At 48.2% G+C, this 12,461-nt stretch overlaps 1 protein-coding gene and 1 long non-coding RNA gene across 3 annotated transcripts in view; one reads left to right on the forward strand and one right to left on the reverse strand.

Annotated features, from left to right (window-relative positions):
* Positions 1 to 12,461, forward strand: part of LOC311432380 — a 19,047-nt gene continuing 6,586 nt past the window's right edge. Inside the window, exon 1 of the long non-coding RNA XR_014690028.1 lies at positions 1 to 131. This is a non-coding gene — a long non-coding RNA (uncharacterized lncRNA). The remainder of the gene's footprint in view (positions 132 to 12,461) is intronic.
* Positions 9,160 to 12,461, reverse strand: part of GPR20 (G protein-coupled receptor 20) — a 22,261-nt gene continuing 18,959 nt past the window's right edge. For both annotated transcript variants that reach the window (XM_084510790.1, XM_084510789.1), the window contains exon 2: positions 9,160 to 10,505. In XM_084510790.1, coding sequence (XP_084366916.1) covers positions 9,423 to 10,490 — 1,068 coding nt within the window. In that variant the 5' untranslated portion in view covers positions 10,491 to 10,505 and the 3' untranslated portion in view covers positions 9,160 to 9,422. The remainder of the gene's footprint in view (positions 10,506 to 12,461) is intronic.

Consider the following 12,461-nt stretch of genomic DNA (forward strand, 5'->3'; position numbering starts at 1 on the left):
GGACAGCTCCTGTGACAGTCCCTCGGTGGCTGCTGGCATGTCAAGTGATAGCTTTAGGATAGATTTAGGATCTCACCTCTGTGTGGGAAGGGCTGGATTCTGGTTCACCGACTGACACTGGACACACTGGCGTGAGTAAGGCTTGAGAAGAAATGGTAGAATGGCTGTAACGCTGCTAATAAGGCAGACAAAAGCTCGTGGGGATCTGGGCAGACTGGGAGGGATGAGTGGAGAGGTTCAACATTTGTCCTGCCCAGTGCTGAGTCCTCTGTTCCTGGCAGCAGAGATGAGCCACTTCCTAGGCTGAAGCCTAAAAGCCTAAAAAGAAGCAATAGAATATTTATGGCTGTGTCCTGACAGCTTTTTCTATTCTCCAGGCTGTTTCCTGTGATTTTACGCTCCACTAGGTGGTCAAAGAGGCTCCTCTGGAGAGCTATTAAAGCGTATTTAATCCATAGAGGTGTTTTGCTGATTGCAGAGGAAAACCACCCTGCCATGAATGGGAAGCAAATTGTGTCCTCGAGGAGGGTGGAGAGAGCATAAAGAGATCTCCTGCCCCTTTGGGCTCGCATTAACCTCGCATCAATCAGGGTTTCTCAAGGTGCCGGGGTCCTCAGGTGTTCAGCCAGTTGTTCAGCTCTCTCAGACCCCAGCGCAGGGGACCAGGAATATTTTTTCTTGTGAAGGCACCAACAGCTGGAGCAGGTGGGAAAGACTTCCAGGAACAGCCCAGGACAGACCACAAACCCCCGAAATCCTGCCTGGCCGCCAATGGATTCTGGACCTGGCTTTGGGTGATGTCTGATTTACATCACACAGCAGGAATTTGCTGGTGTATTTAACAGCCCACAGGCTCCTGCTGCCTGACACAGAGAGGATTTCCCTTCCCGCAGCTGTCTCATCCAGGATCCTTGCCCTGTTTCTCCATTACCCCGTTATAACTACACACACACACACACAGAGGATTCATTGCCACCCGTGCTTGCTTTGCACACCTACACCTCTGTGCAGCTCTCCTGCCCTGCTTTGTGTGGCTCTCCCTTTCTCCTCTTATTCTGCATTGCTATAAGTGACCCTACAAGATACTCTCAGCAGAACCAATCAATTTTTCTTGCCCCCAGGAGCTTGCAGGACAAACAGCTGCTCTATCGATCACCAACACTAGGCTGCAAGTCTGACCGTGGAAGTATGCCTCATAGGAAGAGACAGGGCCATTTAATATATTTTTTTGTGGAATGCGGGAATGCATGGCTGTTTACAAATACCTCTGCTGGGACAAAGGAAAAAAAAAAATCTGGCGTTGTGGGGTGTAGTAATCTGTTAGACAAAGACAAAGCAAAGAGCCATGGTTGGAATGTGATGCTGCAGAGAACGTGCTTTATCTTTTGTAAACCTTAGGGAAACATCGGAGCAAAACTGGAAGATTGTCTAAAAAAGGGCTTAAAACCCCCTAAAGAAGCCCTAAAAAGGGCTTCCAGTTTAAAAGGGATGATTGCATGAGGCTTTCTCATCTCTGGTAGGCATGCGGTAACCTTAAGAAGAACTCCTGCAGGCCTCCAAGTCCTGCCAACTTTGGGAGGCAGCAGGGTTTTTGTGCCTAATTTTGCTGTTGCAGGGATTAATATATCCTACAGCACTTGCTGAAACCTCTGCAGGCAAGGTATGGTGTTTGCAGTGGCAGAACTGTTAGGATTGTATAGATAAGCCACCCAATAATTCGCTTTAATTATGACAATACTGATTTGTTTGCTTTACGCAGTGTTTGTCAGAGGATGAAGCATGGTTGCCAAAATTATCGTGCAGACTAGTCTGTGTATAATAGCAGGCCAAGAGGTTAGAAGAGGAAGGGTTTCCGGGTTGGGTAGGAGGCACAAAGTAAAGCTACCAGATAAACAAACCATAACTTCTGTCAAGAGCCTATCAACAGATTCCCACCACATGGGCTGCGAATGGGCAGCCGAATAGCTTGAGCACCGCCGTGTTTTCCAAGTGGTGCTGGCAGGACGGCATTTCCAACTCTAAATAATATCAATCAAGAGAGGCCTGCCCTTGGGAGCTGGGATTTGGGCAGTCTCCGAGCTCTCCAAAACGTCAAGGGGCTGGGTACGGAGCTTTGGTGTAAGCTGCTGTCTAAGGAGCCTCATGAATGAATTTATAGGGGTCCTTCACTGGCTGGAGAGGTGCTGCCTGTGAGATCAAAGGAAAGATGAGCCAACTTCTGGGCTCTGACCCAAGGCTTTTGTGCCATGCCCTGCTCTGATATGGGCTTCCCCTGGGCAAATCTGTTGGGGGAATCTGTATAACCGACTTGCAGCAATCCTTTCTTCCCCTGTGGAGATGAACAACCATTTCTAGGCCTGTTTTAGACATCTGCATTTGGAGGAGATGGAAGTAAACCCACTCTGAGGAAAATCTTGGGTAGTATTTTGAGGCCAGGTGCTTTAACCATGTAAAGGGAATTTTGTTTGGTTGCTTTAAGGTCACGTCAAGAAAGTCCTGTTAGGGTTTGCTGAGATACCAAGGAGAATACTAAAGGTCTGCTGCAAGGGAGAGAGGAGAGGAATTCTCAAAAATGCCTCTTGTGGGGGGCTGGAGCTCAGAGCAGTGCTTGCTCTTTGGCTCTTCCCACTGAAAAGAGCAAAGGTGACATGGCTGGAGAAGGAGATATGTTCGGATCAGAGCTCTCGACTGACCTTTTGACAAAATAAAACCTATTCTGGTAGATCCGCCCATTCATGGAGCATTGTACATCTCTACATGGCTGTCAGCTGGTGTTTGTGTATACATCCCTTCACGATCCATAAAGAAACCAAACTCTGGATCACATCTGTCCATCAAGGCATAGCACTGCAGTCAATTCTGATCTCTACCCACATTTATCTACAATAAGCTTCAAGTGAGCTCTCCAGAAAACTCTCTGAAGCGACTCCTTTTCTTCCTTACAAGAGGCTTACACGCTGTCACACACCTACTTGATCACATCTTGTAGTCAAGAGCACAACACTCAAAGAAAATCAGCAATCCATGCCCCATTCAGCCCTATTACTGCAGCTGGAAGACAGGTGATGGGGTAGTTTTACCCAGCTGGGCATCTGAGAACTACCACATCTCTCACTCCCCATCCTCAAAGGGAAAGGAGGAGAAAAGAAAAGAAAATGGGAAGGGCTCAAGGGTTGAGATAAGGACAGGGAGATCGCTCAACAATTACCGTCACAGGCAAAACAGACTCAGCGTAGGGAGATTAATGAGATTTATTGCCTATGACTAGCAGACTAGAGCAGTGAGAAACTCAGAACAAACTAAAACCACCTTTCCCCTTCATCCACCCTCTTCCACCTCCTCCCCTCAAGCAGTGCAGGGGAATGGGGGCTGCGGTCAGTCCCTGACGCTTTGTCTCCACCGCTCCTTCACGGTGTGGGCTGCCCACAGGCAGCAGCTCTTCAGGAACTGCTCCCACACGGCTCCGTCCCACGGGGTCCATCCCCCAGGAGCAAACTGCTCCAGCACGGGTCCCCCACAGGCTGCAGCTCCGGCCCGGGGCCTGCTCCTGTGGGGGCTCTCCATGGGCCGCAGCCTCCTCCAGGCCACATCCACCTGCTCCACTGGGGGCTCCTCCACAGGCTGCAGTGTGGAGATCTGCTCCATGTGGGACCCATGGGCTGCAGGGGGACAGCCTGCTCCACCAGGGGCCTCTCCACAGGCCACAGGGGAACATTACCCCATTGTTATATTTCTCCTTGAGGTCCTAGACATGTTCAATTTTTTGTTAGGCTCTCGCCAAGGTGGCCTTACATCGTCAAGACAACGAGGAAAGCAGACCCATAAGGGCTGCCAGTGGTTTAATTTCCCACTGTTAATAGAATTTAATCTAAACATCAATGGCAAATGTTTACCTTTGCTTTTCTGCTGCCTGGTGTTGAAAGGTGACAGCCAGCACTCTGCCCTTCCTGATAGGAAGACGTGGGTTTAATAGTGACTGGAGCCGGGAGAGGGCTACTTACTGTCTGGTTGTGGTGGTAGAAGCTCCTTTCTGTGAGTTTTCGCTGAGACTGCCATCAGGTGAAGGTTTCTCCTCCACATAAACTTGGCTTTATTTAATCTGAGATGCTCTTTTCTGATGCATGGGGAGCTGGAAAGGGCAGCCCCGCGTTGAGCAGTTAGCTCTACATATGGCTGTGACAGAGAAGTGAAATCACTTGCGATAGAAATCAAAGCCGTACCTAAATTAATCTGAGCTCTGATGCTACAGTCAAACAGCCTGAAGAAGGATAGTTTCATGAATTAAGGCCTTGATATGCTGCCAGCGTTGGCAGATTGCAAAAACGCTTAGGAAATTTCGTGTCTCTGCCAGTGAAGTTTGGGTGCTTTTTGTAGCATCTGCTGGGTGTAGAGAAAGGATGGAGGCAGACCTGAGCCAAGCCAGTTCTTCACCCAGGGTAAAGGACTCTGCTGGTCCAATGTCCTCGTCTCAGCTTGGTATTGAATTGTTGTGTTTGTGACTATATTGAAGGCCAGCAGAGGAAAAAAAGAGCCTGCACACCTTAAAGAGCAGCTGAATTGAGGCTACATGTCCTGCGGTGGATCAGAGAGATGGGGAGGGAATATTTCAGGGGATATCCTCCCTTGTTCCTCCCATCAGATCCCAGTAGACGAACAGTACCCCCTGCTGAGGTACTGTGGTGACATATCCACTCGTTTCCCATGTTCTTGGACCTGCTGCAATATCCCACTCTGCATGTGCCTGGGATGCCCCGTGGGTCATGAGGTGTGCTGTGATGTGGTTTTCCAGGTGGCACCATCCAGCTGCAGTGTCACCCAGCCCTTCCCTTAGCAATCCTCCTCATCACTTAACCAGTATACAAGATGGAAACTGCTACTAGCCCACCCATATCACACCAGGTCCCTGTCTGCACCTCCTGCACCCCTTTTCCATGGATGTGGGGGACAAAAACCTTCTTCATCTCTCCCAGCACACAGGAGCCCTTCCTTTCCTTTACCCCAAGAACACAACAGCTCAGACGGCTGTGGGGAGATCACTCTTGTCCCTTTGCTGGGCCTCACCTTGGGAAGAGGGTACAGTGTTCCGCTTTTAGGCTTTTTCTTCCTTAAATGGGAGTCTTCCAGCTCTGATCCAAGCACTGGAATCCTCCCCAGAGCTCCTGTTTCAGGACTAGCGATACCCTGATGGGGAAAAGCAAGCCAAGCCCTCCCTCGTTTTCCTGTGTCATCCTATGCTGAATATCAGTTCCCTGCGTTCCCTGGCTGCCTTCCCCTCCATTATCTTCCTCGTCCTTGTTCTCACCAGCCCTCCCCTCTACCAAGCTCCACTTGAACAGGAGGGAAGAAATCACCTTCAAGCACCACTATGCTGGTTCCCCTTTGCAGTTATCAAGGAGGTTATGGAGCTAGGGCTAGCTCAGAGCCCAGGGGGAAGGCGATCTGGCATACAACCCCACGTGTCAAGGCAGGAGCTCCTTTCCTTGCACAAAATTGCAGATTTTCATCATTTCCAGGCCCAGCTGTGTTTGCACGGTGACCTAGGGCTGGCTATTCTGCCTCTCTACAGACATCAGTGACTCAGGCAGGCGAGCTCACTGTTAACAGAGATGTCTTGTCCCAGGAATGGCTGAAATCCCCCCCAAAACATGAGATTTTGCACAGTATTTTTTTTCTAGCCTTGGGGCAGCTGGTAGAAGAGGATATTTCTAATTCACTTCATAGGATTTGAGATGTGCAAGAGAGCTGTGGTACATCAAAGGGGAATGAACGATGTAATTCCCCTGAAAGGCTGGAGCTTTTTACAGGGCTCTTTATTGCTGTTAAGCTCTTTAGGGAACACTGTATTCTGTCTGCCACGGACTTGGCGGTGATAGCATGCTATGCAATGCCATCCAACCCTATTAATATTTCAGCCTTTGGCTAATGACTCAGATTCTCAAAGGCTGTTAAGTGCCCGATTTTGTTCGAAATCGTCGGGCATTCAGCATCTAAATCTTCAAGTACTCAACGTAAAATCTCGCCCTGCAAATGTCGTCTTGTAGGTGCTCTGCTTTCACAGCCTCTGAGTGTATTTAATGGTGCGTGGTGTTACTCACAGTGCCTGTGGAGGCTTTCCTGGTGTATCTTGTGCAGCTTCTGATGTGCTGCCCTCGTCAGAGGAAGGGCAGGTTGGGGCAGGAACAGGGCTGTTGCAATCCCTGTCGGTGATCGCAGAATCCCACAGTGGTTAAGGTGGGAAGGGACCTCTGGGGCCATCTGGTCCAGCCCCTGCTCAAGCAGGGCCACCTCCAGCAGGGTGCCCAGGACCACGTCCTGGTGGCTTTTTGATTTCCAGGGAGGAGACCCCACAACCTCTCTGAGCAACCTGATCACGGGGAGGCAACCCAACATGAGACCTGAGCAGAGGGATGGAGAAGATAAGGGGCAGGAGACTTGCCCCGAGCCTAGAGAAATTTGGAAGAGAACTGAGAGAGGCTTCAGCAGCAATGAGAACTGAGAATTGGAATGGGCCCAGCAAACCTGTGCTATTGGAAGCTTGTTTCCTATGATAGCCAAATTTTTCATCCTGATTTTCTACATTGCACCCTGAGCAGAAAATTCTGACTCTAAATAGGACAGAAGTTTGGCAAGTGCTGCACCCTGAGGAGAAATGACACGTGTAAACAATATGGATTAAACGGAGAGCACAAAGAGTCACTAATAAAATAGGCTAGCTTGTGAATGATTTAGCAGCTTGCCAGTTTTTGGAGACTGTGTTCTTGATAAAGGACCTGATCCTGCTTTGGAGCTGGGAGAAAACGGAAGAAGGACCATTGAAAGCTCTAGATAACGCAACAGGCTTTACCAAGTAAAGAGAATTATTCAGTGTCAGATGGGTCTTCTGGGGGGTGAATAATACACTGAAAGTAAAGGGAATTCAGCCTACTGCAAGTTAAGTTTACAGCAGAGAGATTCAGCTGAGACACTATTTAGGAACTCAAACATCTAAGCAAATAATCTCGGAGATTTTATACTGGCCACAAAGAAACAACGGCACTGAGAAAGATGTTAAAGCATTTCTGTATATGGCAAAAACCCTGCTGATAGCAGAAGAAAGGGAGGTGTGAAATTGTAGCTTGTTGGAACAAAGAACCTAAAATAAGCTATGCACCGAGCCTGCACTTTTGCTCCGGTTTCTCTGAAATAGTCTTGGCAAAAGGCAGTAGTGTTAACAACTCTGTATATATGAGGCAGATTTTCATTACAAACAAGTTAGCTGTAATGAGAACGCGGTCTGAGAGCACGTTGTGGGTGGGTGGGCATGGGTTTTGGGGGTCTGCATTGCAGTGCAGAACTTTGAGGCGTATTTTCTCAAAATGAGGGGCTGGTGGAAATGCGAAGTGCCTAGCATGGCCAAGAAGCAAGAGCATAATCCGTGTGTGCTGAAGCATCATTTGTCGGAGACCTGCCAAGAAGGTGACCTTGGCTGTTAGGTGCCTCATCAAAGTCAGTAATTTGCAGGTGAATGAAGAAATAGATGAGGCAAAAGGAAAGCAGAGTACCGTGGGAGTACTCACCACGGCCATGTCTAGAATGGGAAGCAACAGCCAGAACAACAGTCTTACATCCCGTGGGATGTACCACTGTGTTGATGGCTGTCATCCCAACCTCTAGGAAGGAAAAAATCCTCTTCAGGTCCCTTGGAAGCTGAGTGAGCAATGCCCATTTGTAGATTGTAGATATATAATTTTATTTCAGGCACAGGACTCAGCTGTCCAAGCAGACGTGTCTGTGCCTGGGAGTGCTCTGGGATATGTGAGGATCATAGAGTCATTAAGGTTGGAAAAGCCCTCCAAGATCATCTGGTCCAACCATCCTCCTACCACCAATGTCACCCACTAAACCATGTCCCCAAGCACCACGTCCAACCTTTCCTTGCACACCCCTAGGGGTGGTGACTCCACCACCTCCCTGGGCAACCCGTCCCAGTGCCTGACTGATTGGTTGAGGAAACGGGGTGAGGGGAACATGCATGTAGCTTCAGGACACGGTTTGAAGAATCATTTGGGTTGTGTTTCTGTGAAATGGAGGTGGCTGCCCCGTGGGTGAAACCTGGGGGAAGCAGAGTGTTCAAGGATGGCCAGCTTGGACCAACCCTAGAGCCCGCTGTCCTAAATGGCAACACCATTGTGTGCCAGGAAAAGCCTTTTGGTAGACTTGATGACTTCAGGGTAGCCTTCCAGATGGAGGGTAAGTAGCCAAAAGAGCAAGGAGAAATGGAGCAGCAACAAATGTTATTGCCATTCGCACTGCAGGTTTTGCTCTTTTCCTAGGATAATTTTAGTATTGGCATTGTTTAATTGGTAAAGTCCAAATGAGGACACTTACCCACTATTCTGGACAGAATTTCCTGGCATCCATATCCTCACATACCTTTCAAATATGGCTCCTAAATCATCGTAGGGGCTTTATGCTGGGGTGAGTTTTGACCTGGATGCTTGAGATGGAATCTTTTTCTGTCCCTGGAAGCATCAGCATTTAAATGACTGAGTGGATGAACTGATAGAGGGAATTAGGACTGCGAGCCCTGGTTTCACAATGTGCCAGGAAGAAAACTCAGACACGGATAGTATAGCATCACAGTCTGGTTCTGCTTTTCATCTTGGCTGTTCTTCAGGGAGAGAGAGCTGAACAGCAGAGTTTGCTGGAAAGCACATTCATTTTCACAGCTTTTTTTTGTATGCTCATCTGCAATTTAGGGGATTTAGGGATCCAAATAAAGGTGGAACATATCCTTAACCTCTCTCCAAGCACAGAAAATGTGCATGAAAACATACACACCCACATATATTTTTTTTTTTCTTAAAGCTTAAATAGTGAGAGGAGACATTACTGCTTGACTTCACAATTTCTCCCCGAGAAAGTTCAGACTTTTTTCAGAAACAACTGAGTAGTTACTGGGGATAGGTGGGTTAGAATGGTTCTGCCCCACTCCATTGACATCTAAAATCTTTGAATAGCTCTGGGAACATCACTTTTATCCTTTACCCTTAAGCACATGCCTAAGGCCTGAAAGCTTTCATAGAAAACAGAGGGATTTACTGCTTTCTAAGTCATAATAGGACTCGTAGTCATCACTACAATGTCAAACAGGAAAAGAAAACCACAGTAAGGAATTCATTGCTAGCAAAATGTCTGTATTAAAATACAAAGAAAACATTCCTGTTGGGAACAGTAATTAATAATCTCTCTTTTGTATTGGTACTAACCACACTGCAAGTTCTATTTTCCAAACAGACCACAATGTTTCTGAGGAATAAATTCCACCACTGTCAATCTGAACCTCACCCTAAAAAAAGATGTCAGGCAACGGTACAATGCACCCTAGCAATGTTCCAGCATCATTACGCCGGCTTCCTGCAGCAAGTCCGCTTGGAAGTAGGTTAGATCTGGACACTGCTTGGTGATGGCAAGCTCACAGGGCTTCCTATTGTGTTGGAGAACGCGATGATTGCGTTGGAGCCCTTGGAGTTCTTGTTTGTGCCCAGAATGTCCACGTGGGCTTGCTGTGGCTCGGTTTTCCTGAAAATGTTTTTCATGGTTGACTGGAAGTTGTTGGTGACAAAGCAGTAGACAATAGGGTCCATGCAGCTGTTGAGGCTACTCAGAGTCACCGTCACATGGTAGACGAGGAGGCTGACATTATTGGACATGTTGGATTTGATGGCGATGGCTACCTGTCCCACGTGGAAAGGAGTGAAGCAGATCATGAAGATGATGAGGACGGTGATAAGGAGTTGCACAGCCCTCATTCTCCTCTCCCGGCTCTGGTGCATGAGGCTGGGCTTGGAGAGAGCGCACATAATCCTGGCGGTGAAGAAGATGATGATGATGAGGGGGAAGAAGTACTCACAGACCATCAGGACCAGGATCTTGGAGAGGCAGCACTGGGCAAACTGTATTGCCATGATGAGGATGGAGAAAGTCACTACGGTAGCAAAGATCCAGATGAAGACACAGATCCCCTTGGCACAGGTGGGGTTCCTCCATTTACGTGAGGCCTCCACCTGTACGATCGCCAGGTAGCGGTCAACACAGATGCACGTCAAGAAGAGGATGCTGCAGTACATGTTGACATAGTAGCCAAAGATATGAACCAAGGAACAATACAGGCAGTCCCCGGCGCAGTAGAACATGATGAGCCGGATGGGCAAGGAGAAGCCCACCAAGAGATCAGTAACAATCAAGTTGATGGTGTAAATAACAGAGGTGGTTTTTGTCTTGGTACGGAAGCAGAACACGTACAGCGCCAAGCTGTTCAGCACGACGCCTACCAGGAAAATGATGGCATTGACTGCCATCAGGGCGATCGATAGGCTGTAAAATTCTCTGTACAGCTCTTTGTCAGGGTGGATGAACACGGAGAACAAGTAGAGGCTGGAGTTGGGTCGCTGGGTGGCATTGATATGGTCAAGAGCTGGCAGCTGGGTGGAGGAGGTCGGCATGGTCATTGCCTTCTCAGCAAGCTGGAACAAAAGAAGCAGAGGGTTATTGACGGATATATCACAGCTTAAGGCTCAGAATCTTGTCCCGAGAACATTTAAACCAATGTATTTGCACATCCTCAGTAATTATAGGTATTGCTGTACTCTCTAGGCAGCTTATCAGTCAATACACTAAGTGGCAGGTTGGTACTTGCTAGGAAAATACCTGCTTTTATATCTGCTGTCTTCCAGTGGTTCCAGCTGGGTGTTTTGGGGAAGGCGTGCGATCCCCACTTCAAAGGTGTTTTGGGGAATCCCAAAACAATACGATGCCAACTTCAAGTTGCTCTTCCCTTGCTCTGTTCAAAATTGGTTTTAAGACCCTAGCAAGAACAAAGAAGTGAACTACACCAAGGGGGGCAGAGAGGAGAAGGGAAATTAAGGGATTTGGGTCATGCTCGGCCAAACACATGGCCAATGGCCCAGAAAAGTGGACGGGGTTGCTGGGGGTAAGCAGGGTGCATTGACGCATAGTCCATTTGCTGCTGTGGGAGGGAGGCTCAGACCAGTATGAGGGTCCTACCAAGTCTTACTTCCTGAATAAGGCACTCGTTTTTTGAGTTCTTTCTCCATGGGAGCAGTTTCTTCCTAACTGGGGCCTCTCTCTGAACCTCCCATGGGAGCAGGATAGTGCTGGCAGGCAGAAGACATTTTACCAACCTATTAGCACGACCACAGGCCCACCGTCTGACTCCTAAAACATCCCATTCCTTCTCTTAACCAGGTGATCCCATTAGAGAGTTCCATGCAGCAGCATCTTCAGGAACGATGAGACTGTCCTAATAGCAAAGGGTGGCTGAAGTTTCCAGGAAAACACAAGCGGGTTGTGTGGCATTTTTCTAGAGATCTGCACTCAGAGCAACAGCAGCCGGGAAATTTCAACCAAGGGCGTCAGCCACCACTCCTGCCAGGGTCTGACAGTTTAATTTGCAAATCATTCCTGACTTACACACTATTTTAAACTGATTTGTATATTAAAAAGATAAAAAAAAAAAAGCCCAATATATACAGAGACTTGGCTGGTTTCAATAAAAATAAATGGTTGAAAAATGTCTGGAATATCTCAAAGCAGCTGAGCAGGCCTGTGAGGTTAAAAAAAAATCAGCTTGAATCAGCAGAGAATGATGCTGAAAGACTTGAGTTATGAGGGTTTGAAATCCTTGTTACCGAAGAGCCAAGTGCGGAAGGGCGAGGAGACAAGGAGCTGCAAACACATCTCCCAGGGCTTGCAGGAACCGTGGTGTGTCTCAATGGGGAAGGCTTGAGATGTTAAGGGGGTCCTGATATCAAGCTCCTCCAAGCTTGGCAGCTGATTTCCTATCTGCACTAATCCTTTTTGCTGCCTCTGGGGATTGGGAGGTGTCCCAATAGGACTTCTGTTGCCTGCAAAAGGCTTCAGGCTGTTGGTGGCCAGCCACCAAGAGCTTGTTTGTTGGGCTAATGAATCACAAAGTCCTGATAGATGGAATTCCTTGGGCTGGACTTAGCTCTCTTGAGTGCTGAGCAGAGGAGATGGATCATCTCCCTTGACCTGCTGGGAACGTTCCTCCTAAGGCAACCCTAAGGGTGTTGTCACAAGGGTTTATTGCTGGCTTGTGTGCATCTAGATGTCCACCAGAACCCTAAGTCCTCTGCAAAGCTGCTTTCCAGCTGATTGTCCCCAGGATGTACTTGGTTCCTCCCATCTGGTAACCCACTGCTGTCTTTCAACTTTCCCCTGAACAGAGTGGAACCAAGCTGGGCACCTCACCAGGGCTGAATTGTTGGAGGTAACTTGTCCCCTCAATCTGCTGAGCATGATCCTCCTGACCTAGCACTGTCTTCACTTTGTCTTGTCAGCTGCAAGAACACATTGCTTGCTGTTTTTTTTTTCCAGCTTAAAATCAATTGTAACCATAGAAGCATATTTCCAACCCCCTGCCATGGGCAGGGACACCT

This window comes from Aythya ferina (genome assembly GCF_964211825.1).
Source record: "Aythya ferina genome assembly, chromosome: 2".
NCBI lineage: Eukaryota > Metazoa > Chordata > Aves > Anseriformes > Anatidae > Aythya > Aythya ferina.